This window comes from Dermacentor variabilis, chromosome 4 (assembly GCF_050947875.1).
Source record: "Dermacentor variabilis isolate Ectoservices chromosome 4, ASM5094787v1, whole genome shotgun sequence".
NCBI classification, from domain to species: domain Eukaryota; kingdom Metazoa; phylum Arthropoda; class Arachnida; order Ixodida; family Ixodidae; genus Dermacentor; species Dermacentor variabilis.
In genome coordinates, this window is record NC_134571.1 from 36,580,507 (window position 1) to 36,607,961 (window position 27,455).

General features: G+C 50.2%; 1 protein-coding gene across 2 annotated transcripts in view; it reads right to left on the reverse strand.

Annotated features, from left to right (window-relative positions):
* LOC142578935 (cell adhesion molecule Dscam1-like) overlaps positions 1 to 27,455 on the reverse strand; it is a 333,987-nt gene that overhangs the window by 105,467 nt on the left and 201,065 nt on the right. For both annotated transcript variants that reach the window (XM_075688644.1, XM_075688643.1), the window contains exon 4: positions 24,375 to 24,527. In XM_075688644.1, coding sequence (XP_075544759.1) covers positions 24,375 to 24,527 — 153 coding nt within the window. The remainder of the gene's footprint in view (positions 1 to 24,374; positions 24,528 to 27,455) is intronic.

Consider the following 27,455-nt stretch of genomic DNA (forward strand, 5'->3'; position numbering starts at 1 on the left):
GAAGGACGTATACCCCCTCCCACGTATAGACGACGCATCGGATCGGGTCTGCAACGGTAAATACTTCTAGTCGATGGATCTCAAGACTGGCTACTGCCAAATAGAAGTCGACGAGCGAGATCGCGAAAAGACCGCCTTCATCACGCCAGACGGCCTATAAGTTCAAGGTCATGCCATTCGGACTGTGCTCGGCGCCTGCAACGTTCCAGCGCGTGATGGACACGGTGTTAGTAGGATTGAAGCAACAGACCTGTCTTCTTTACATGTATGACACCATCGTCGGTGAAAATTTTGACAATCACCTTAGGCGGCTTGCGACAGTACTAGAGGCCATAAGTCATCAGGGTTCACTCTGAAGCGTGAAAAGTGCCACTTCGCTTACGACGAGCTGCTGTTCCTGGGCCACGTCATCAGCAAATCTGGAGTCCGCCACAACCTGCGGAAGACAGCTGCCATCGCAACGTTCCAGCAGCCCATCGATAAGAAGGCAGTGCGTAGATTCCTTGGCATGTGGCCTACTACACAGGCACTTTGTCAAGGACTTTTCACGCATCGCTGAGCCACTGACACAACTAACTAATTGTGATGTCGAGTTCAAGTGAGAAACGCCACAGGCCGACGCATTTGAACAACTCAAACGACACATGCAGTCGCCAACGGCACTTGCGCACTTCGACGAGGACGCCGATACAGAAATCCACAGTGACGCCAGTAGCCTAGGCCTCGGTGCCGTCCTAATCCAGAGGAAAGATGGACTTGAACGGTTGATAGCTTACGATAGCCGGTCGCTGTGAAAAGCGGAAGGCAATTATTCTACGATCGAAAAGGAATGCCTCGCCATCATTTGGGCTACAGCGAAATTCCGCCCTTACCTATATGGCAGGCCATTCGAAGTCGTCAGCGACCATCACGCGTTGTGTTGGCTAGCGAATTTAAACGACCCTTCAGGACTCCCGGCGCGGTGTAGCCTCAGGCTTGTTTGGATCGGACCGCTGGTACGATCTGTTGGGAACTCGGCGCTGACGCCCGTGGTTGTACCTGGGTCGCAAGCCCCAAGGGTAGCGTTGGCCTGGCGGCCTGGGGTACAACTGCAAGCATCCGAAGGTCCCGGCAAAGCATGAGTCGACTGGTAACAACGATACAACTTGTTTATTTTAACATCGCAAAGAGTTGGCGGTCAGGTTGACCGAAGTAGAGAGACGGGAGAGCACTTCACTCAACAGAAGAAATCGGAGCCCTCCTTTTTGGCGTCCGGGGGCAGCTGTTTTTATACTCTCGCAGTTGAGGGCAAGAAGGAACCCCTCAAAAGACGAGCACGGGAATGTACAATGGGCTAATGGTGACGCACACTGTCGTGGCGCTGCGCACGATCTCGTAGCACCCTGTCGTGGCGCTGCGCACGATCTCGTAGCACCCCGTCGTGGCGCTGCGCACGATCTCGTAGCACCCTGTCGTGGCGCTGCCGGTCGGACACAATGACTGTAACGAGAAGATGGTCCCTGCTTTGGCATCGCCTGTTTCGGGCACAATGACTGGAACGAGATCCCTGCTTTGGCATCGCCTGTTTCGGGCCCAATAACTGGAATGAGATCCCTGCTTTGGCATCGCCTGTTTCGGGCACAATGACTGGAACGAGATCCCTAGGCGGTCGCATCGCCGCAGACGCGCCTGGAAACACCTGGCGATGAGTGTTGCGGCGACGATGATCGGGCCAAAATGTCTGCCGCCCCGCCGCGGTCGCGCCGGCAAAACCACGTGTCGCAGGCGAAACGCAACAGACCGCCCCGCCGGGGGAAGGAGATCCCGATGGACAGGGGACTGCATCCGCTGTCCGGAGGGATGTCGCTCGATGATGCTCATAACCGAAGTCGGGCGTCCCTTGACGTTTCTTGAGCGCAGCGCACAGAGAAGGCCTCGTTCTCTCGTTCAGGTTCGCACGGGACACTGCAAAGTGACTTCGGGAGAGTTCACATTTTTGTTCTCGTTCCCGGCAAGCGTTAGAACTACGCTGAAAACTCAACCGCTCAGTCAGCAAGCACGGCACAACCCTCACTAAGCCCTGCCAGGCTCTTTCCCCTTTTTATACCACTGCCTAGTTCCTTACAGTAGTCTAGCATCACTCAGAACGCGTCCACAAATTGAAAAATTGCACTAGAAAGCATATCATCACTTTGAAACACTAAACAAAAGCAATATGTTAAAAAAAATCCTGCCTCAGGAAGAAAAACATCAGTAACAAACAATTTTGAGGCTGATTCCTACGTTAGGGGCTTCGACTTAAGCCATCGGCGTTACCGTTGAGACTCCCCTTTTTGTAACGCACCTCAAAGGAATATTGTTGTAAAGCGAGGCTCCAGCGCAGGAGGCGGCCATTTTTGGGAGAGATGGTCTGCAGCCATTGGAGAGGGCAGTGATCCGTCTCAATGATAAACCTCGAGCCGGCTAGATAGCATGACAATTTCTGAACGGCCCACACAAGACATGCACACTCTTTCTCGGTGGCGCTATACGCCTGCTCACGACTGGTCAGCTTACGACTAGCATACAGGACGGGGTGTTCTACTTCTCCATTTTCCCGTTGGCACAGTACAACGCCCATGCCTCGCTCACTAGCATCGCACTGAACAATGAACCCTTTTGTATAGTCTGGCGATCGTAGCACAGGCTGGCTTGTTAGGGCACTCTTTAGGGCGCTAAAAGCTCTTTCCTTGGTCTCGTCCCAGACGACTGTTTGAGGCTCTGTCTTTCTTAGAGCATCCGTCAGGGGAGCCGCGATATCAGAGTACCTAGGGATGTACCTCTGATAGTAGCCGGCGACACCCAAGAACGACCGAATATCGGTCTTGGTGCGCGGTTGCGGAAAGTCTCGCACAGCGGCCACTTTTATTTCAGAGGGGCGGCGACGACCCTGACCAATCACGTGACCGAGGTAGACAACCTCGGCCTGTGCCAACTGGCACTTAGGAGCCTTGACCGTCAAGCCCGCTTCGCGCAGGCGGGTTAGCACTGCCCGCAAGTGTGTCATATGCTCAGACCAGGATGCGGAGAATATCGCTACGTCGTCTAGATACGGTAAAGCGAATTCTTGCTGTCCCCGCAACACTTTATCCATGAGACTTGAAAAACAGTATGGCGCGTTCTTCAAACCAAAACTCAACACTTTAGGACGGAATGTTCCCATCGGTGAAATGAACGCCGCATACCTACTAGCCTCTTCTGTAAGTGGAACCTGCCAATAACCCCTGACAAGATCTAGGGTGGAAATAAACTGAGCGCTACTAACTTTCTCAAGGCGCTCCTCGATGTTAGGGATCGGATAAATTTGATCCTTAGTGATGGAATTAAGCCTGCGGTAGTCGACGCAAGGACGAGGTTCCTTGCCCGGTACCTCAACTAAAATCAAAGGGGAGGTATAATCACTCTCACCTGCCTCAATAACACCGAGCTGTAGCATTTTCTTTACCTCAGCCTCCATAATATCGCTCTGGCGGGGTGACACCCGATACGCCTTGGATCGTACTGGCTCTGGGGAGGTAAGTTCTATATCATGAGTAAGTACAGAAGTCCTACCAGGCCTCTCAGAGAACAGACCTTGAAACTCTTGTAATAGCTGGTGTAGTTCGGTTTTCTGCTCAGGCGACAGCGGTGCTTTACTGATAAGGTCACTAATGACTTGACCGGTGTCTTCCCTGTTCGTCACTGAGCCTAGTCCTGGAAGCTCGACCGGAAGCTCTTCAGGAACGTTTACCATCATGCACACCACTGCTTCCCTTTGTCTATAAGGTTTGAGCAGATTACAGTGGTAAACTTGCTGTGCTTTCCGCTTTCCTGGCAGACTTACCACGTAGTTAACGTCCGACAGTTTCTGAACAATTCGTGCTGGGCCCTCCCACTGCACGTCTAGTTTGTTGTTTAGCGATGTGCGCAATATCATGACCTCATCGCCAACCTCAAAACGACGGGCCCTGGCTGTCCGATCATAATAAACCTTGGCCCTCTGCTGGGCCTTTGTCATTGCTTCACCTGACAACTCCTGTGCCCTTCTTAAGCGTTCGAGGAGCTTAAGTACGTACTCCACCACGACTGGGTCGTCGCCCCTACCTTCCCATGATTCTCGAAGCATGCGAAGCGGAGATCGAAGCGAGCGACCGTACACCAGTTCAGCTGGCGAAAACCCCGTAGCCGCATGCGGCGCGGTCCTTAAAGCAAACATCACCCCAGGCAGACACAGCTCCCAGTCAGTTCGATGTTCAAAACACAACGCTCTCAACACGCGCTTCATGACGGAGTGGAGCTTCTCAACGGAATTCGACTGTGGGTGGTACACTGAGCTGTGTAACAGCTTTACCCCACACCTTTCGAGAAAAGTTGTCGTCAAAGCGCTAGTAAACACTGTGCCCTGATCTGATTGGATTTCTGCAGGAAAACCAACTCGCGCAAATATGGACAGTAGTGCATTAACTATCTCAACTGAGCTGAGTTCTTTAAGCGGCACTGCTTCAGGGAACTTTGTCGCTGGGCAGATCACAGTCAAAATGTGTCTGTACCCCGTGGCTGTTACCGGCAGAGGTCCCACAGTATCAATAACGAGCCGTCTAAAAGGCTCCGTAATGATAGGTACCAATTTCAACGGCGCCCTCGATTTGTCCCCTGGTTTGCCCACCCGCTGACAAGTGTCACATGTCCTCACGAAATGGTCTGCGTCCCGAAAACACCCTGGCCAATAGTACTCTTGCAAGAGACGGTCCTTAGTTTTCTTAACTCCTAGGTGTCCGGACCACGAACCCCCATGTGACAAGCGCAACAGATCCTGACGATAGCATTGAGGCACGACCAGCTGATCGAACTCCACTCCTCGGCGGTCTAGATACTTCCGGTACAGGACTCCACCTCTTTCCACAAAACGCGCAGTTTTCCTGGCGATACCTTCTTTGACATTGCAGCGCACGTTTTCCAGGCTGCCATCCTTTTTTTGCTCGGCTATCAAAGCCGACCGGCTGACTTTTAGCAACCTATCAAGTCCGTCCGACGTAGGCGCGATGAGCAAATCAGTAGATAGCTCTTCTAACTTTCCCGTGTCGGGCATTTCCTCTCCAGTATCTGGCGCCTTTAACGTTACAGACTCAAGTTTATTCAGTTCGGGCGTGCTCTGAATATCAGCTTGCTGCGCCTCTGACCCTTTTTCGTTGTTTGATAACGTCGGCCCCGCAACTACCGCCTTTGCAGCGAGCTCCCGAACCTTCGACCTGGTTAAGGCCTGAACACTAGCTTCACCAAACAAAAGCCCCTTCTCGCGCAGGAGGTGATCGGACCTGTTTGAAAATAGGTACGGGTACTGGGGTGGCAGCATAGATGACACTGCCGCCTCCGTCTCAAGCGCTCCGAAAGGTCCCTCAATAAGCACTTTTGCTACCGGCAGACACACGCTATGAGCTTCCACGGCTTGCTTGATCCATGCGCACTCGCCCGTGAACATATGGGGTTCTACATAAGACGGGTGAACTACATCCATCGTAGCTGCGGAATCGCGAAGCACTCGGCACTCTTTCCCGTTCACGAGGAGGTCTCGCATGTAAGGCTCGAGAAGCTTCATGTTCTCGTCAGTGCTGCCTATTGAAAAAAACACAACTTTTGGTGTTGTTTCCGGACACTGCGCCGAAAAGTGACCCGGCTTCTGGCACGTATAACACAAGCGCGCTCGCCTCATCTCGAACCGCTTTCTGCGTTTGGCTGCCGCCGTCTCTTTACGTTTGGTCGGACTGCTTTCGCTCGCATCCGCACTACGCGTGTCCCCCTTTAATCTCATGGGCGTGAACTTCGGCCTCTCAAACTTCGAGCCAAATTCACCCTTTTGACCGTCCTTAGCTCCGCGAGCTCGACGCGTCACAAACTCCTCGGCTAGCTCAGCGGCTCTAGCCACCGTACTCACGTCTGGCCTATCCAAGACCCAGTATCGCACGTTCTCCGGTAACCGACTATAAAACTGTTCTAGCCCGAAGCACTGCAGAACTTTATCGTGGTCACCAAACGCTTTCTCTTCTTTGAGCCACTCCTGCATGTTCGACATAAGCCTATACGCAAACTCTGTATATGACTCACTTTTGCCTTTCTCATTTTCCCGAAACTTCCGACGGAACGCCTCCGCAGACAGCCGGTACTTTTTTAGCAGACTCGATTTTACTTTGTCGAAATCCTCTGCCTCCTCTCTATCCAAGCGAGCGACTACGTCGGCCGCCTCGCCGGGTAACAAAGTGAGCAAGCGCTGTGGCCACGTTTCCCGAGAGAACCCCTGCTTCTCGCACGTTCGCTCAAAGTTAACCAGGAACAAACCAATGTCCTCTCCAAGCTTAAACGGCCGCATCAGGTCAGTCATTTTGAACAATACGCGTTCTCCTGCACCGTGTGCCTGACTTCCATTACGAGCGCGTTCCATCTCTACCTCAAGACGCTTCATTTCCAAAGCGTGTTGACGGTCACGCTCTTCTTTTTCTTTCTGCTCTTTAAGTTCGCGCTCCTGTTTCTCTTTTTGCTCTTTAAGCTCGCGCTCATATTTCTCTTTTTGCTCTTTAAGGTCGTGCTCCTGTCTTTTTGACCTCTCCTCAATAGTCTCAAGGCATTCCGACAGCTCGTCATCCTCAGCCTCTAACTCAAGAATAGCCTTTAGCAGTTCAGGTTTTCTTAGTTTGTCTGAGACATCCAGACCCAACTCTCTTGCAAGCTCCAACAATTTCGGTTTGCGCAACGACTTCAAATCCATGGCTGCTCTGAATGCTGCTTTCTCTACTGCCTATTATTGTCTTGCCGCAAACTAACCCGGCAGCAACGACAACCACAATTACCAGCTCTGTTTCTGACACTAACAAAAGCCTGGCAAAGCTCAGAAGAAGAAAGTCCCGCACTCACCAAACCTCGCAGGCAGGAATTCCGCGCAGTCGTTCCGCTGCAGGCAACCAGTCGTCACACAGGGCTCGTTGCACTGCTCCCGGATCGTCGTTGAGCTGCTCAGCATACTGTCAACTGCATCTCTTTGCTGCTGGCCTCCGTTGTCGCGATCTCGCCGCTGGCAGACAGTTGTTTGAAGTCGGAGGCGATCTCACCGCTGCCAACCAGATGTTTGAAGTCGGAGGCGATCTCACCGCTGCCAACCAGATGTTTGGATCGGACCGCTGGTACGATCTGTTGGGAACTCGGCGCTGACGCCCGTGGTTGTACCTGGGTCGCAAGCCCCAAGGGTAGCGTTGGCCTGGCGGCCTGGGGTACAACTGCAAGCATCCGAAGGTCCCGGCAAAGCATGAGTCGACTGGTAACAACGATACAACTTGTTTATTTTAACATCGCAAAGAGTTGGCGGTCAGGTTGACCGAAGTAGAGAGACGGGAGAGCACTTCACTCAACAGAAGAAATCGGAGCCCTCCTTTTTGGCGTCCGGGGGCAGCTGTTTTTATACTCTCGCAGTTGAGGGCAAGAAGGAACCCCTCAAAAGACGAGCACGGGAATGTACAATGGGCTAATGGTGACGCACACTGTCGTGGCGCTGCGCACGATCTCGTAGCACCCTGTCGTGGCGCTGCGCACGATCTCGTAGCACCCCGTCGTGGCGCTGCGCACGATCTCGTAGCACCCTGTCGTGGCGCTGCCGGTCGGACACAATGACTGTAACGAGAAGATGGTCCCTGCTTTGGCATCGCCTGTTTCGGGCACAATGACTGGAACGAGATCCCTGCTTTGGCATCGCCTGTTTCGGGCCCAATAACTGGAATGAGATCCCTGCTTTGGCATCGCCTGTTTCGGGCACAATGACTGGAACGAGATCCCTAGGCGGTCGCATCGCCGCAGACGCGCCTGGAAACACCTGGCGATGAGTGTTGCGGCGACGATGATCGGGCCAAAATGTCTGCCGCCCCGCCGCGGTCGCGCCGGCAAAACCACGTGTCGCAGGCGAAACGCAACAGGCTGCAAGAATATGACATCACTGTAATCCGGACGAAAACACTCTGATGCCGATTGCTTATCACGCGCTCCCATTGACCAGCCACCGCAAGGTGACGAGGGTGATGACGCCTTCCTTGGAATAATAAGCGCAGAAGACTTCGCTGAAAAGCAACGAGTAGACCCTAGCTAAAAAGCCTCGTCGAGTATTTGGACGGGAACGCCGACGCTGTTCCTAGGGCATTTAAGCGTGGATTGCCTTTGTTCTCGCTTCAAATTAACGTACTCGTAAAGAAGAACTTCTCACCAGTCCGCACCAACTACCTTCTTGTTGTTCCCTCAGCGCTGCGTCCAGAAGTACTGCACGCCCTACGTGACGATCCGACCGCTGGGAACTTCGGATAATCCTGGGCGCTATTGAGGATACAGGAAAGCTATTACTGGCCGCGCCTGACCGCCAACGTCGCCTGTTACGTCAAGACATGCCAAGACTATCAGCGACGCAAGACACCGCCGACAAGGTCAGCAGGATTTCTACAGCCGATCGAGCCTCCTTACCGACCATTTAAGCAGATGGGAATGAATTTGTTCGGACCTTTTCCGACGTCAAAATCCGGAAATAAGTGGATCGTCGTGGTGACAGTCCACCTCACCAGCTTCGCTGAAACGAAACCTTTGCCGAAAGGTAGTGCAGCATAAGTGGCGAAATTCTTCGTCGAGAACATCGTGCTGCGACATGGCGCCCCAGGAGTCCTCATCACCGACAGAGGAACGGCATTTACAGCGGAGTCCACGCAAGCCATTCTGAAATACAGCCAGACAAGCCACAGGAGGACAACGGCCTGCCACCCGCAGACGAATGGTCTTACGGAGTGCCTGAATAGGACCCTCGCCGACATGCTAGCAATGTACGTCGACGTCGAACACAAGACCTTGGATGCCGACCCGCCGTACGTAACCTTCATTTACAACACGGTGGTGCAAGAAACAATACAGATCGCGCCATTCAAGCTGGTTTACTGCAGGAACCCGACGACGACTCTCGACGCGATGCTGCCGCACGTCACCAACGAAGAGAATCTTGACGTCGCCACTTATCTCCAGCGCGCCAAAGAAGCCCGACCCAATATGGCGATGATGACTTAGCGAGAAGCTTTTACGCCGCTATTTCGTACCATAAAAGATCATCCGACGCACTGGCGCACTAGACTATGAGGTCGTGCCAGATGGCATTTCGCTATCACAGCGGCGCCGCTCACGACCTGAAGTAGTCCATGTTGTGCCACTTAAGCCGTCTTACCAGCGCTAACAAAATTTGGGATCAGCCTTGTTAAACTTTGGGACTTTGCATAGCTGAACTTTGGACTTTCTTTGAACTGTGATACTTTGGGTTTTGTTTCATTGTTTCTTGTTACTTTTGTGTAATAAGTGACCTTATTGTTTTTCGTTCTCCTGTTTGTAGCATCGGGACGATGCTTTTTGAGAGAGGGGTATTGACATGGGGGGGGGGGGGGTGTACTTCTTTATCTTTATCGGGTGTCCGCTTTTCCCCACCCAACAAATGTTATCGCACGGCGCAGGACGTGCCTGCATGTATCGGAAGTTTCTTGAATGCTATTGATGATTCTATCAGCTATCCGTTGTCACGTACCGAACCTTGTGTAATCTGATTTCATGTATGTGCCACGCGAATGGTGGAGAACTTTCTGGGAGACACGCGGGCGCCACCGATTACTCTGGAACCTTCAATGACTCGTGTATAAAAGCCGACGCGCTTGACCGGCAGATCTGATTTCGACGACTGCCGACCGTGTTCGCCGCTCTTGCTGTGCTAGGAGTCTAACTTGCTTTTGTGGGCACAAGTTCGTCCAGCAAAACGCTAGTTTCGCCATTCAGTTTTCCTTTCTTCACCGTCACTACAACGTGACAATATATGACCTGCTTGTCGTCAATTGCAGCACTTTTATCCTGGTGTCGGGTTTAAACCAGCGAACGCAACAAATCTCGGTAGCCGGCGATTGAAACCAAAATTCTGCTGTGAGCAGCAAGTTTTATCTCCTGTGTAACCTTCTAAAAAAAAAAAGAAGCTGCACTTTACGACATTTTCTTGATTCATGAAGGGAGGTTTAATGTTCAATATGACAGGGGCTTATATGACAGTGTCGGGTATGTTTCATGCGCACCCGTTAACGTACGGATTCTCTTTATCGACCCGCTCCAGTGACTTGGTGGCTGTGACATTCTGGTGTTGAGCACGAACGTAACGGGTTTGAATCCCAGTTGCGGCAGCTGTCTTCTGATGAGGGCAGACTTCGGCGATTCTTAGGGCTCTAAACTCATTCACTGCGACAGCAGTTATTCTCTGATGGTGGGGACCCCCATCTTGGTTGCTTGCTTGCTTGCTTTCTTGTTCCTCAAATACTTGCGTTCATCCACCACAGGGGACTGGCTAAGAAGCCAGTAGTTCTGAAGGCGGTTGATGATTCATTGAAAGTAAGTGTGTAAGGCGTGCACGGTAAGCCAAACACGCGAGCACGAGAAGCTGCCGCAGAAGCTTTCTACAGCTTTTCAGCATCGCTGAATTACTTTGAAGGCCTTATCTGGAGATTATCTACCTCGGAGGCCATAACTCCTACAATTAATGTCATGTAGTGACATTATGCGGTGAGTCACAGAAGATTTGTGCAAAATAAGTATTTTTTTTCCTGTACACATTCAGTCCGATATCAAGCACTTGACCAGTGTGTGTATGCAGGTCTGTATGCTATAGAGATACCTATGAGCCGGAAATATAGCATTATTCGGGTATTATATAGTGATTTATTGTTGCGCAGAGAACCGACAGGGCCTCACTTGAAGCTCTGTGTGGGTGAAAGATACTATCTTATAGGAGCCCGTTTCTCGTAGTTCGGATTGTCTCTAGCGGACGCAACGTGCTCGACAGTGGGCGCGCTATACTTTTCTTCGCTTTGTGGAGGTATAGCGAACTTGAGGATCTCGGGGCGGTCTGGCGAAGACGTGATAAGGTCGATGACGACGACAGTCGTCGTCATCGTGACGGAACGGATGGATGGACAATCAAAGCAAACCCAGTTTAGAGCACCTAATTGCCGTGGCAGTAAGACGCTTGTGTGTCGAGAACTGGCTACATCATGCGCACTTGGGTGGGCAAAACTGATTTTATTTGTTCCTGGGGTTTCACGTGCCTGAAACGCGACCTTATTATGAGGCGCGCCCCAGTAGAAGGCTCCGGGATGATTTAGACCCCCTGGGATTCTTTTAGTGCGCACCCAATGCACGGCACACGAGCGTTCCTGCATTCCGGACCATCGGACTGCGGCCTCCGCTGTCGGGATCCAACCCACGACCTTGAGCTCAGCAACGCGACGCCGTAGCTACTGTACTAGCGCGGCGGCTACAAAGTGGGTAAAATTAATCTGGAGTCATCCACTACGGCGTTTCTTGTAGCCGATGTGTTGCTTTGGGACGATACACTTTACCGAATAATCAAAGAATATTTATTGGGCCTAACGAGGAGGAGTCTCAATGCAGTACACGCTTCGCATAAAACTCGTTTAGATCGTGGCAGTACATTGTGTCGCTATATTGATTCAACGCTAGCCCATTATCGTCGACAGCCATCGCGACATGGGTTCTGCCCCAATTTTTTGTTACGTGTCGCACATTTTCCCTACAGAAGTCTAACAGACGTCATGGGCAACTTGCCAGACACCCGTTACAACTAATCGTATTCTTTCGCACTTACCTCTCAATCAACACCACGAAGCCCAATGTATGAATCTTGCTACGCCGAGTTTCACACATCAAAATTCTGATTTAAGTGCGGGATCCTACCTCTCTTTACCTTAAGTTACATTACGCATATAAGCCATAGTTGTAATGCACGAAATAGTTGTTTCGTAGAAAGAGCAACGGACCAAAACACAACCACCCTTAGAAAACGCATGGTTTTGAGACTTGTATGATCGCATTACTCGCGTAGCTTCCGCCACGCGTAGCCTACTAATTATATGAAGCGGGGTGCATAAATTCAGTAAGATGCCTCCGGTCACTTTCTCAATGGCAATCACCCTTCAAGAACCTTTCCGCAAAGTGAATGACTTCATTAGCGCCACATTCCGTGATCCCGCAGACACCTTTGGGGGCGTTCACCCGTTCGCTTCGCGGCCTCTCCTGCCCTGCCAGGGGCGCTCGCAAGCTAGGGAGCGGATCGAGACGGCATCGCGCTGCCTGCAGCTTACGCTCGGGTGCCGGTTTGCCAACGCCTACGGCTTCCTCTTGCTCCCACATAGCGGGGCGAATGCGACGACGCAAGGCGAGCTTGCCGCAAGCCTCTAATCTCTGCGCCCAGGCGGTCCCTATATACCTAATACGCGAGTCCTGTTAGTCGCAGATTTAAGCCGTTTAGGCACCTGTCGTGCCACTCAGCCAGAAATCATCCTCCCCGCCTCGAGAACGAGGTCGTGCGGCGTCGGTAGAAACTGAGGAGGCGCTTTTGAAGCGCGTTTTTTCAGCCGGTGGCGTGTACGCTTCACGGTTTCCACGGGAACTGAGAAAACGACGAACGCGAAGGCACTGTAGCGCGTGAATAAGCACTCGCTATATACTCACGCCACACGAGAGTAAAAAAAAAAAAAAGAAAAAGCGAGGTAAATCCATACGTCGTGTCTTTAAAATCTCGAGACTTATCCGCTGCTAACGAGGCAGGCGATTCATTTCTCGGTGTTGAGTTGGCGAGAGAGACGAGAAAAAGGAGGCAGAACAAAAAAAAGATTATAAACTGATATATATATTCTGGTTCCTTAACCTCGACTTGAGACTTGTTTTCGCGGAGAAACTATAATCGGAGGAGCTCGAAAAAAGACATCAAAAAGAAAGTCACGCGAAATAAAGAAAGAAAAGAAAAGATTAAAAAATGCGTATTTTCGCGTATCTCGATGAAAAAGGTCTTTCCATCGCCGTTTCTAGCGCAAGTTTTGCGGTGACGCTACAAGCTTTGCAAATTACGGGCGTTCCGCTCCTCGACACCACAAGAAAACATCCAAAGTCTGCTTCGACTATTCCACGTGTTCTTCGTGAAGCTCGATAATAAGGAAATCGAGAGAGAGAGAGAGAGAGAGAGAGAGAGAGAGAGAGAGGCAGAAATAGAATAGTGACTGCATTAAAGGAGGAAACATCTCATGAGAGAACATCTTGCTAAGCAACAAAGAAACAGCGAGCATAGACAGAAAACGCCGAGTAGCAATCCTAATGCAATTAGGATTGCCGTATGCATGTATCGCATCGCGCAGCACTGAATACAGGATCCCTCTTCGTCTCACCGTCGAGCGATTTAGGCGAACGCTTCGTATCTCATCGGAAAATACATACTCCGCTTGAGTTTCGTTCTTCGCTTTTTTTTAAACGTCTTTATTTTTTGTGTACTTCATTTTTTTGTCGATATATTAGCTCTCGTATCGCTTTAGCGATTTCTGGCGTTGTCTGTCTCACGCCGAGATCAAAAACAAGAAAAACAGGAACTGCCTAACACTAACAAAGGTATTACTATGTTAAAGGATGACTATCCTGTTCGCGCTTACGAAACCCTGCTTTCGAAGGCATTTCTCCGGATACAAACTGACACGGGGTAAATGTTACGTAAACATCCGACAACGGCTGGGGGCTGGCCCCGACGAACGTTATCTCTAAGGGCACCCTTGAACAACCAGGCCTTTTACTTGAACTTTTACTGTTATCATCAATGTTATTTTTTCCCCAGAACTGCACGGGTCGTATGGCACAGACAGAGGCTCGTGTTCTTTGTGAATGCGTCGAGACATACAATGGGGCCGTTATGTGTGGGATTCTTGCTTTCGTTATTCTTTATATAGCGTCTCTTCGGAAACGCCCTTGACGACATCGTTCTCCCCACTGTTTCTTTTTTTTAAAGCAGAAGCTAAGTGTCGAACGTAACCTTTCTCCGCGTACGGGTCCCCCACTACAAGACACACGGGACAAGAAAGGCGCGGCGCTCGCTATTCATGCGAGAAACACCAGACGGCGCGGCGCTGTAACTGCCGTCGTTTTGCAACGCCAGCGAGTATGCTCGCTGCGTATACGTGCGTCGTGGAGGCAAATTTGCATACGACGAAGTACTTCTCTCAAAAAAGAAAAGAAACATCGCGCGAGGAAACTGATAGGAAAAATGAGGAACAACGGAAACGACACAAGGAAATGGCGGCGCGGCAAAACTGCACGCTGCCGTTTTGTTCTTCTCCTTTGCCCTCTTCCTTCATTTCTACATCGAAACCTTGAGAACCAGGACGGAGGCAACGATTTTTGCTGCTTAGAGAACAACGGCATTTTTGAGCGCAACGGAAGAAAAGAAAGAAAAGTTTGGTTGGCACCAGCGGGAAGCGTGTGCACGCAAGCACGTGTTAAAGTAGCACTCTCACACACATACAGGAACACAAAGCCCGCGGGGCAAGGAGTGAGAGAGCACAGATTGCTCTCTGTTAGAAATCAAAACACACACATAAAAAAACTGAGGAAAAAGAAAATTGACAGTGCAAGAGGGAAGAATCAACAACCATCCGCGGTTTGAAATAGACAATGTCGCCGTTGTATAGTTATTCACAATAATTATATTGCTGTAATGTGCGAACACGGGGGAAACATGGCGAACATGCAGCTAGTGCTGCATTGCTATAGTTAAACTGTCAAAAGATCAGCTACGACTCGGCTAGTCGGCAACAGGAGACTGGACACCTGGTATCTCTTGTTGTTGGCAGCAATAATAAATGTGACAACACTAAGCTATAGAAGGATGAACAGCGGCCCTGGGAAAAATGAAGAATGGCTCTGCTAATAAATATAATAAAGACGGCTTAGGGAGGAGGCTGGTCGTCATAATTGATATTATTGACTGCCTGCGCCAGTCAATTTGATACATCTGGCGACATTGTCCAAAAGGCTCGCGAAAGAGAGGAGCGAACAAAACGGAAAGGCCCGGAAGGGAGGCCGGGGGAGCTTGGGGAGAGGCGATAAGGGAGTGGTCAATATGAGAGCAGCCAGCCTTGAACTTTATTCCGTTCGCTTACGACGCACGGGGTCTGCGAGTCGCGCTCGTGCTAACGGGGGGTAGGCCGGTCGGCCGGGTAAAGATGAGCGCGACGCCAAAAGTGCAATTTTTCGCGCCCCGAAACGCTATCCCCTAATTGCCTTTGCCCGCCGCCGCCGCCGCCGCCGTGGACGGGAAAAGCGAGTCCTCCCCCCCTACCCCCCCGCCCCCCACAACCCGCTAGCACGGACGCCGGAAATGCATCCGCGGCGCCTTTCTTTCATAAGGAAGATGAATGGATTCTCCTTTGGCTGGGGGCCGCTTCGGCGAAGTGACACGCTCAACATCGGACAACACGCGCGCGGCCGTGAGTGCGGCAACTGCGCGAGCAAGAAGTTGTCAGTGAAAGACAAAAAAATCAGAACAAAGAACCCTAAAGGCTCTTTCTATGAACTGCGACTGAGAGCATTTGCAACGGCACGTTCGCGTCCGTCTTGCACGCGGTGCACCCTGGCGTGTGTGCTTTTGTTCATCAACAGCCGCTCCAGGTGCTGACCGACTTGCTACTATATATCGGGGCGCAGATATTACGCTCCGTGGTAGTGACTTTATAGAAAGGAAACTGAAGAGAAAAGTGCAGCATCGTAACTGTCTCTCATTGCGAGGACACCTCAACAGCATGCACGGGGGAGGGGTAAGGGTAATGAAAGAAGGAGGGAGGAGGCCTCCCCAGTCGAACGGCAAGGCCGATCGCCCGAAGAAGCCCCATGCACGGTCCTTGGCGAAGCCTTTTTGTTTGCTGCGGCGCGGTATTATGGCTGCTTCTATGCATGGCACTTGGCGAATGACGGCTGTTGCCTCCGAGATTAATGTGCACACCTTAACGTCGTTTACCGCCTGTCTCTTTGCTCTATTCTTGTTTTTGCGTGGTTAGACATGTGGCACAGCAAATAGGTAAGATGAGACGAACCAGTGCGAACAAAGAGTGCTTGCTACCGCAAGCCAAACATTGAATGAATTCAGATCTCTGGTGAACAGATGACACAAAAAAGTCTTCAGACAAGAGACTTTGCGAATCGCTGCAACCAATAAGTAGTGCTTGCCACCGCAAGTAAAGGGGAAAGCTTCGTTTTTCATCACAGTGCCCACACAGCGCCGGTCGAATCACATAGCCGCGAAAAGCAAACTTCGGTACCGGTGCCGGCTCTTGTTCGCTCGTGTTAATTGCTTCTGTCCCTTGTCATGTGCGGGTTATTTTCTGTCGCATTGGCGTGCTGACGTCTTTGCCATCGCATGGCGCGATTGTTTCAGTTGGTACAAAAGTGAGGCTTACGCCACCTGCTGTACAGTAAAAAAAACTGCATGATCAAACTCCATGATCAAGCTGCATAATCAAACTGCATGAACAAACTTCTGCGGCGCCCCCCTCCCTATCCTGCGTCCTTCTGGACAACCTCGATGTTAACTCTATCATATATTTGTGAAGCTGCGAACTTTCTGAAACCGACTGTCTGGCATACTTATACGCCGTAGTTGATTAGTGGCTGTGGTGTTGGGCTGTAAGCACGAAGTCGCGGGATTGAATTCTCGTCACTGCGCCCGCATTTAGATGGGGCCGAAATGCAAAAACACCCGTGTACTTAGATTTAGGTGCACGTTAAAGAATCGTGGTTTTGGGATGCAAAACTCCATCATTTAATTTTTTGTGTGTAATACTTAGATAAGCGCCATTAAAGGGGGTGTATTTAGCGTGCAGCCAAATCTAAGTTCGAGGTATTTGTCGCTGTAAGCTTCTTCATAACGCGAAACATTTTCTAAGCACTTGACAGGAACTGAGCATCTGGCGCTCATTTACGAGAGAAAAACGAAAGGTTGTCAGCGATTCTTATTCTGGAGTATTACGAAGGAGTTTTTCGGCGTGTTAAAATAACAGCAACACATGATATGCTTGACTACATAGTGTAGATAGTATTTTTCGTGCACATGAAGGCAATGCTGCTTTTACACAATGTAGGTAGCTGCTTCTCAAAAGGCGAAGTGGGATAGGGAGGTTGGGTGCTATCGGGAAACATTAACAGACGGAACAAGCCACCAGCAACGCTCAGCAGGACCTTTCTGTGTACATGTACCGTGTATATAGTGCACTGTTGCTTGTACGTTATAATCTTGGTCAACTTGACTCGCAATGCTCGTATTGTCATTTGCCGGACTAAAGTTATTCTAGACATGAAACCACTTCCGGGGCACAGTGATAATCGACCCTGTTCAATGCCACGGTTTTGATCAAAGTGCAATAGCCGCCCGTAAATTGTCTCACCAAGCAGCCCAACCTGAAAACGTTCAAAGCCATGCGCTCCCAATAGACCCGTCGTAACACTTTTGGAAGCGAAGGCTAGAGGCTGCGCTAGCGCACGAGTCCCGATTCAATCGTGTGCCGTCCGCGTTCCCCCTGCGTTGTCCCTGCTTCGGGCAGCGCTACTGTGGTTAGTCCGGACTAGGTGTGCTGTCAGACTGGCGGTCTACTCATCCTGGAGAGGGGACCGCAACCGAATCCCTTAAACATCCCCACAGATCGACACCGAGGAGCCAGGCGGATGTCCACCACCTCCTCTGGATCTGTCCGGGGATGCGGGCGGACCTCCACTGCTGCCATTCTTTAGCGGGGCTGCTGACTCAGAGGCCTACGGGACACGGACGTGCTCCAACAGCTGCAGCTTCTATGACTTCGTACATGTTGCCGGCTTACATACCCTGTCCTAATCACCCTTTCACTTTCCCTAGGCCCTATGGACCGTTTCTGACTAGAGATAAAGAACAATAACTGCTGCAGACAACCATTTTGATTCGGGCAGTATTAATACATTAGGCTGAAGGTGTGTGAGCATCAGTGATCATTTGTTCGTGTCGAGGCTTTGTCTAACTGGCAATGGTTATGAAACATGACACATGGACTTGCACTATTTTTACGCACTAATGCCGGCCATGTATGCAGCTCACTTAGCTGTAGTAAATTTCGTCGTCCTGGTGCTATTGTGTCGTCGTCATGCCTAGCAGAATGCTGAAAGTTACGTGTTCGAATATTTGTTTTTTAACGCACACGCGAAAAACAAATATTCGGTCAATTCCGGCCGAAGTGCAAAGCGTAGAAATCGATGTCAAGGAGTCCTTTCGTTCCGCTCGTTATGCCAGAAGATTAGGAACGTTCAGTGACCTTCGACCAAGAACTTCATAACGGTTTCTTTGCCAGGACGGCAGCCTCGCAAAAATCTCTGGCTTTTCAAAAGCTAGATCAGGTCGTTTGCCTTTCCTGTACCCCCACGCTTTCGTCGACGGTGCATAAAGAAGCAACAGCAAAAAAAGCAAACAAAGCGACAGGAAGGCCTGCGAGAATGAAGATAACGCGCATCCTTACCCGATCACGTGTAAAGGTTTGTGCTGTGCAGCAGCCAGAGATAATAAAACGTAACCGCGTCGGTTCGAAGACGGGGAATAATTGCCCGAACAGCGCCCCCGAATGAAAAGGTACGGGTAACGACCTCCGCGGGATGCAATGGGCGGCCGATGGAGAAAAGCTATAGCTCTAGGTTGCCAGGGCTTGCAAGGGGCAAGGGAGGGGGGCATTCACAGGCAGTTTCGGTCGTTTATCGACTGGAGAAATCGGTGAGGTACTGGTGTCGGTCGGCTAGCTGTTTTACAGCACGCCACCTATACGGGGGCGAAAAGGGGTGGCAAGGCCATCGTCCCTACACTCCCCCCACCCCTCCCTCCCACCCTCTATCAAAACAAAAAGAAAGAGAAATGATAAGCCACGCGTAGATGGTAGCAAAAGAGCAACTCACGCAACGGGTAAATGAGGATAGGAGGGGAGGGAAAAAAAAAGATGGCGGATGGAAAGCGAAACAAAGTCGGGACGCAAAGCGTAGGTTCCAAAGCATCGTCCTCCAACTCTCCTTCTCCCAAAATTCTCGCCTCATTCACTTCGCCAGAAAGAAAGAAAGAAATCATTTAGAAGAAGCCCCAAGGAAGCAATGGCTGCAGCGCGGCTTTCAGCCAAAATTATCGACTTCGAACAGGCCTTTGTCGTCGTCTCGGCCGATTTATTACGGCGGCAAAAATCTGAGACGCGGACATCATTTTTTTTTATCTCTCTTTCTTTAGTTAGTTGCCTCACCCGCCATTTGTTTTTCTTTCGTCATCGAGCTTCCTTTCTTTCCTTTTCTTTTTATTGTGTTTTGGCCCTTTCTTTATCGCACGCGCCGGGAGTTTCTATCGCGTCAGTGACTGAAGCCCGCGCGTGACGACGGGAAAGATAACCTTAAAGGCGCGGAGGCCGGGCTTCTGCCGAGGCCAAAGGGGCACCCGCCAGCAGATTGAAAGGAATTGTTATCCGCACAATGGGGAACTCAGTCACGTGATGCTTTCGCTCTCCCCCTCCTCCTCCTCCTCCTCCTCCTCCCCTCTGTATTTTTGATCGCCCAGTGGCGCTCCCTTTCACTCGCTTCGCGTAGCAGCTGAGAGTCTCTGCCTTTTCGGTTAGTGCGCGCCGGCTATACGGAAGCGGCAAAGCAAGCATGCCGCCGCGTTCAAGCGCATCGCGACGCCGGCGCACAACTTTCCGGGTCCCCGAAAGATATTAAGAGAACGTAATATCGCCGCAACGGGAGCACTTTCCTTCCTTTTTATTTTTTCCATGTATATTTTTTAGTCTTCTTTATAAACTCCGCTGAAGGCGACGCTCCCAACTTTGTGACTCTTGGCGCGGAATCCTCCTTTACTAGATCTATTCGAGCAGTATCTTTCGAGAAAGAAAAGTACAATGAAAAAAGAAGTTCGACACTGATCTGCCATGTTTAGTACTGTCGTTTAATCGGGCTTGAGAGACACTAAAGGGACAATTAAGACTGAAATTGATATTGAGTTTATTAACATATTGAATGGGGGAAAGTCCGAAGTAAAAAGTGAAAGTTAATTCACTTGACAGAGTTTCGGGCGAAGATGAGCTGTGTTAGTGAATCACGCTTCTGCAATACCATGCAAAGGCACTCTTTCTTGCCTTGGCTGGATGCGCGGTAAGGTAGAAAAGATACATAAAACGAATGAAGGGTGCCGACGCCTCCACGAAGTTACCCCGCCAGCTCGCCGTGGAGTCACTGATTTTTACGGCGGCGTCTGTTCGGGCCTAAGGTAATTTTTTATCTGTAAATATAGATTGCTTTGTATACTACAAAAGCCATTGATAGAACTTAGCAAGTTCTGACAGATTTTGAGTTCCAACAGCTTTTGATTCCCGAGCGCTTGTCGTCATTAGTTTATTTTCCATCCTCCTTGCGCTAATAATAGACAAACACAACTGAAAAAAAGAACGGAAGACGAGCTATGGTAGTGGTCACTGCTGGTCTGGCAGCTCAGGGGCTTCGCTTATGAGAAGGAAAGCGCGAGGACGCGTGCGCGCGACGCGCTCCTGAGAAATCGAGGTTGCGGCGAAGGCCGAAACGAGGCGGCTCAGTGTTTTAATTTGAATAATCTACGCTCGCTGGGCCCTGAATACATCGAGTGCCACGCGGGCGCGCGGCAGTCTTGGTGGCACGACGCGTTGCGTGCCCGCTTCAGGAGTGGTTTATAAGCCGGCTATAAGAGACAAAACAAAACAGCGTTTGCAATAGGACTAAGATTATTAGGAAGGACAAGAAGAAGCCGCTAGGAGAAGAACGCCCCCGGTGGTGGACGACAAGGGGAAGGAGAAGAAGACCCCGCCGCGAGACGAATTGTTAATAGAGGAATAATTATCGGCGTAATGACAACTCATTTGCATACGCTTTCCACGTTTTTTCTTTCTTGCTCATAGGTTAAAAAAGAAAGGGGGGCGGGGAGGTCTGCAGTGAGGGATGTTGTTTCGGTATTGCTGGATACCTCCCCCGCTTTTTGCTTCTATCTTTATCTCGACGTTTTCTTTTCGGTAAGATTGCAGATTGTTTCGGGAGTTTTGATAGTCGTTCGCGGCTCGGCGGCTGAAGAACGATGGCCAATGCAGGCGCGTGCTTCCCCGGGAGGGCGCTGCTTATCTCCCGAGTAGCGAACCGCGCGCGCGCAAGGCGCCTGCTTAAGGCGTCGAGCGGCTGAATTTGCATAGCCACAAAAGAGACAACTTTCACCTTCCTCTAAGTCAAGCTTATATTTAGCACACTCAGCGAATCAAATTTTCGCCAGTCCTTATATAATACTCTCCCCACTAAAAACTAAAAAAGAATGGAAGAGAAAGAAGGCGGTGATGGCGGTCGGAGTTTGCACTTATTTTCGATACGGGACGCCGGCATACCCGCCCAGTACTTCGGGAATACTCGCTGTTGTAACTTAAAGCGGGTAACGATCAGTATGATCATTGAGTGAAGCAAGACCTTCCAGGCGGCGCCCGATGTTGTGGCGTTCAAATACCGCTTGCTCCTAAATGCAGTGCAGTATACGCGCACGCCAATGTGTGACCAAGAACGAGAGGTTACGGCGATGCGCAAAGTGAACGTCTTCGGTTTGACAAGAATAATGCTAAAAAAAAAGAAACGTTGAAATTTCGACTCCGTAAAGAATGTTTTAATCCTTGTTGAAAAACCTTTGCTTCAGGTTAGAAGTTAGGTGCTTGTCTGAAGTCTGCCGAACGCCGCGTCACCGCTCCTTTAAGCTCCGGGAGCGATTAAAATTCAGTTTCCTAAGTGGAACGAGTTGCCCCCTGGCAATTTGTTCAAGCCGGTTCGGTCTCCGCTTCAGATTCATCGCACCGATCCTTGTTTCGGACGTGTTCTTCGTCAGCTACGATAATCTCTCCGGGACTCCTTCATTGTTGCCACTTTCTCTCTCTCTCTCAACCTCTTGCTTGAAGTGCGACAACAGGAGGGCGACAGAAAAAGAAAAGACGGCAACGAGTGAAACGCAGCCTAAATTAAAACAAATGGCGCGCGTCTAAGTCGAGGCAGAACGACAAACACCGTTAAGGCACGAGGACAACGTTGGTCCGGCATGTGGCAGTATACACAGCACCGTCGCTGCTGCTGCTGCTGGCTCTGCTGCCCCCCCCCCCTTCCCCTTCCTTTCGTCTCTTCTCTCTTTTAATCTCGCGAAACGAAACAGGCCCTTCGCAATCAACATTGTAAACAGCAAACTCGGAAGGGCTTTACGAGCAGTGGAGTTTAGAAACTCATTAGTCGCGATGTAAATGGCCAGTTCGCGCCGTCACGTCTCGTTTCTTTCCCTCCACTTCCCCCAACGGTGGTTGGACGGGCTCGACAAGCTGCTCTTGGGGGAAAAGGGGTTGTCTGTCAACTGGGCGTCGCCAAGCAGCGACACTGCAGCGCGAGGTCACACAGAAAAAACACAAAAACAAAGCAACACCGCAATGAAAGCGCTATAGCGAATGCCTGCAATGTAAGCCCAAAAGAAACGCGCGAGCTGGCAGCAAGACGAGACCAGAGGAGGGCGGAACAAATGGCCGCCGCTCTCAGTTCCGGCGTGCGCCGCCAGAGGGGTTTGCCGCGTGTTAGCTATAGCTTGCGCTATAGCGGTTCTCCCGTATACCCTCGCTGTTCGACCCCCTTACCTTCTTTTTACCCCCTGTCGCTCGTCCTTCCGTTTTTCGAGGAAATAATAAAGTACCGTTTTACAACACTCCTGAGTACACGCTGGATAAACAAGGCGTACGGTTATGAGAAAAAGGAGGGAAGGGGGGGGGGGGTTGAGTGCATATGTGCTTATGCTTGGCGCGTATGCAGAAACACAAGGCGAGGAGCGACGATGACAAGCTAAGGACAGCGCGAACAGAGGCTCCTCTTGCATGGCTGATTTTTTTTTTTTTTACGCAGAAGGAGGACCAGGAACGCGATTGAAATGAGAACAATGAAGCCCATATATGTACACGAAACAAACATAGTAGAGAGCTTTTTTTCTTTTCCCGCGTTAATTGTGAGAAACGTAAACCAGGCTTATGCGGGGCGAGTTATTTAGCCGCAATCTGAAAGATGGCGGTGGTCGTCGTCTTTGCTGTTTCAAGAAAGCTCTCCTCCTTTCGCTTACCCTCCCATCCTCCTTGAGAAAGGAGGAAACGTTTCCACGACCTTCGATTTTGAGACTACCCTCCCCCCCTTTCTTTTTCCACCTCCTCTTTCCTTGTTACCGAGTGTTATTCTCGCGCGCTAGTCTCAGCGCAAATGTCGTTACTGTTGCTGTCATCGCTTCCACAGTTCCTTCGCATTTCTGAGTTTTCTTTCTTTGTTTCTTTCTCACTGTATTTTTCCTGCGCAGTCTCAAGGGGGCAAAGAAAGCCGTGTTTGTCTTCAGATACGCTGACTGCTACGCTCGGCATCGCGAGGGGGTACGCGCGCGAGAAAATGAGCTTTTCTCGAAACCCCTTCCAACCCCTTCCCCACCACCTCCAACACCCAACAACTCGCGCGCATAATGCAGAGACGAGACGCACCGTGGCCCCTGCCGGCGCGCAATCCCTCCGTGACTGAGACGAGCCCTGGCGCGCGTTTTCCCAACCAAATAAGGCGCGAACAATGCAACGCTAATTTCGAACATGCGTCGACTCCCCTTCCTTCGTCTTTCTTGCGCGACATTTTTGTTTACTTACTTACTTTCTTGCTTACTCGCTTGTCTGTTTTTGTTTGCACCGAAGTCTTGTTCAGTGAATGCGAACGTAGAATGACGGATGAACTAGTTATTAAAGTGAGAGTCGCTCGTCGTTTTTCAATGTTATCTGCGTTATACAATGCCGGGACCTTCTATTCCTTTTTTTTTTCTATTCTTCCTTTGGCGAAAGTGGAGTGCGAGAAACAAGACTGACCTGCAGGCGGTACGTGTGCACAAACATTGCGTGATATTCTTGCCTCTGCAACGGCTTAAGCGCGCGTGTCAATTAATTAGGGTTGACACATATGCGCTCGCGTTTATTTGTAGCTGGCAAGAAAGGGCAGGGAATGATAACAAAAAAGAAAGCTAAGTTTATAGATGCGGCAACTCATGTGCACAATGTTTCACCGCCGTAATGCGCACGCGTTCGCGACGAGTAAAATTGATGATTGCGAGCCGAACAGGGTGCCACCTTCTCGCTCTCCACCCACGCTTCATCTAGTTACGCGAAAAGTGCGATGTTTTTATCCGCAGCGACCTTTCGCTAGTCACTGAAACGGTGCTGCGATACTTGGTTAATTAAATGCCAACTTATTCAACACGTCTCTTTTCTTACTGAAACAATGTATAGTTAATAGCCAACTGAACGAGATTGCGATCTCTTCTCATCAGTTCGTGTGACAAGTAATAAAAAGAAAGTAACGTGACTGTTAACAGAATTAATCGTAATTTTCTTTTCCCAGGGCGCCACTTTACTATCAGCTCTCACCTGTCACTATGAGCCGGCCGGGGAGAGAATTCCTCGTCGACTCCCCCGTGAGCTTGTCCCTCGTTTGGCATCGGTAGCTCCGATAGGAAAAGCTTTTGTCCACGTCCCGGATGTAAAGCTCGCCTTCGGGAAACATGTGGTACTTGGAGGCACCTGAAACAGGCGGGAGAAAGAGACCAACAACGCTTTCATTATTCGTCGAGAGAGATCGTACAGTTCGCACGGTGGTCGTTTGGGAGGAGGTGGCAAAAAGGGGTGACTAAATGACCGACAAGCGTTTTCCTATACATTTGCATTGAGCTAAACTGAGCACGTTCTGGTAGGCGAGTTGGTTATACATGTTTACGACGAAGGCGACAGATAAAACAACGCACGAAGAAAGAGGACACGGGACAACCACGTAGGCGCACTAACAGCTGAGCGTTTCATTTCTTGACACAAGAATAAATAGCTGCTGCCAAGAGTCAAAACAACAAGAAATAACAGCGCCGTCATCTGCGTCCCGCAACAAAAACACGATACAGAACAGCTTCTAAGCGCCGTTCCCAAGATACGCCAGCTCCTTTGCCGATCGAGAAACTGAGGGTTCGCCGATACAAGCATCACCACGCTTCTTGATCTCAAGTGTTTCCAATATCTCCCTTGTCTGTTGAACATCTGTTCTGTTCAAAACGAAGATTCTATCAAAATCTGGAGTGCACTCGTGAGCCTTACAATGAGCAGTAATGTGACCTGAGAGCTGGTTTTCCATCTTATATCGATGCTCATAAAATCTGTCATTCAGACATCTGCCCGTTTGGCCAACATATGATGAACCACACCACAAGGGAAGATAATAACCTACTTTTTTACATGTCCGACATGCTCTTAAAGCTAAAGAAAGACAGAGTAAGACGGCAGCGATGTTGGCGAGAAAAGCGTCTCATTGGCTACCCTACGCTGAGAGAGGAAAACACATAGAAAGAAGATAGAGGGAGAGAGGAAGGTGGATAAATATGTGCACATGCACGGATAGCACCACGCAGTCAAAGGCGCTCACACAACTAGAAGAACAAAAGTAACTGAGAGACTCCCTCTTTTGTTACTTAGACGAAGCCAGCAGGCAATGGATCCAAGGAAAGCATAGACGATATTAACCGTAGTTTTGATTGAAGTGGATGGAAATGAAAGTGGACGAAAATATAACTTGCCATCGGTGGGAGCCGAACCCACGTCTAACCGCATTACGCACTCGATGCTGTACCGTTGACCTACAGCACCGTATAATTACCCTTCTATAGGTTAGACATATCTGATTGCGCTATGCTTAGCTCGTTTTCAGCGAAAGTTAGCTTATCTTATAGAGCCCGTGCTCATATATTTAATAGGCAACAAATGTTAGCGCGATAATTCCAGCTCACTTCACAGACGCTGCGCCCCTTGGTGGCGTGCTGAGGAACAGTATCGCGAATTGAGCCGGTCGGTCACACATAGCGAAGACACCTAAATGTGGTTAACGTTATGTTTTATTTATTTTTATTTTTCGACGCCGTTAGTTGCTTTCACTTTTGCAGAGGTACATTTCACCCCGAAAGAGTCGCTGCAAATGAGCCTTGGATTTTCGTGTCAGAACTGAACAAATGTACGGAGGGGGTCGGAGGAAATAAATATTACGCAGCTCGCACGCAGTGTCGGAATCGATGCTATGGGAAGCATTTTGCCGGCGTTTCAGCATCGTTTGTTGATCTGCGAGGCGCTACCAGGTGGACCAACGTATTTTTCTTAGGCGAGCAATCGCCCGCACGACGCGAGCGTGTGTGTGACGACAGCAGCACGGCGGCGACGACGGCGTTTGTATGACTACGGCGGCGGTGATATGACGGCCAACTTATAGCACACCGGCGAGTAAACGTCGCAACATTTTCCGTTGCGACCTGGGCCGATCCCGAAGGCGGTAGAATGCTACATACCGCATCTGCGTATCGCAATACTACGTGCTGTAACCCGTTGCCGCAAGAAAAGTACCGGGAAAAATGGGCTGGTATTGAAGGCGGGGTTGCAGTGCCACATAGCGCCTCGAAGCACAAGCTGCCACTAGCGAAGAATTGAGGAAGCTGGCGCGCTCTCGTTTTTATGAGCAACTTGTTGTCATGCGACGTGACGAATGCGAAGGACGACGTTAACAGTGGTAATCAATCAGGCGTTCCATTACCCCGCGTGTGCCCTAATGGAAGTTCTCTCCTTTTTAAAGCAAATTGTTGATATGCCGCGAGACGGTCGCGCCAATCGTTTCAAAGTGCTAGTTGGCACTTGAACTTCAGCAGCGCGCACAAAAAAAAAAAGAAAGAGTATTTAGTGGCGACTTCGCGGTAAAAGCGAGAGAAATGCGCAACTCTTTGAGGACCCGGACCCATGCCTACAGCCGCGTTCACCAATGCCTCTTCGAGGAGCGAAGTGCAACTGACGGTAGTCCGGAGCAGACGACCATCAGTTGCAGCACATCCCCTATTTACCTCTGCCACGTGAGCGGCTTCCCGCAATACACTTCCTTCCCCTTTGACACTCCTGATGCTAACGCATTAAAAGACCACCTGTGGACTAATAGCAGAGTAGTGGACATTCATGGTGGGGAGCCTGATTAAATACCAGCTTCGGACACGTTGTTCGTTTGAATAGCAATGAATAGCGCGCAGAGGACGGGCCAGTAAAATGCAGACACATGAACAGTACGAGCGCTATATAGTAGCCCTATATAGTCAGCACTATATATATAGTAGCGCTAGCATTGTTTGTGTGTGTCTGAATTTTACTGTACCGTCCTCTGCGTGCTATCCATTGCTATTCAAATCATGCACCAACAACCCCAAAAAGCTACGCTGCTCAATTACTTGTTCTATTGCTTTCTAATTATTTTTAAACTGAAGAGCGCCGAAACGAGGCGTGACATTAACCTACCTACCTACCTATGCCGTAAAGTGCCTGGTATGAGGCAAGGAAGAAAACATATTTTGGATTAAAAGAAGACTGGCAGCGTTTGTCGATGTCCACAAATCATCGACCTTGGCGATACGCTGAAGCAAGAGGCGTTTAATATTGACACGT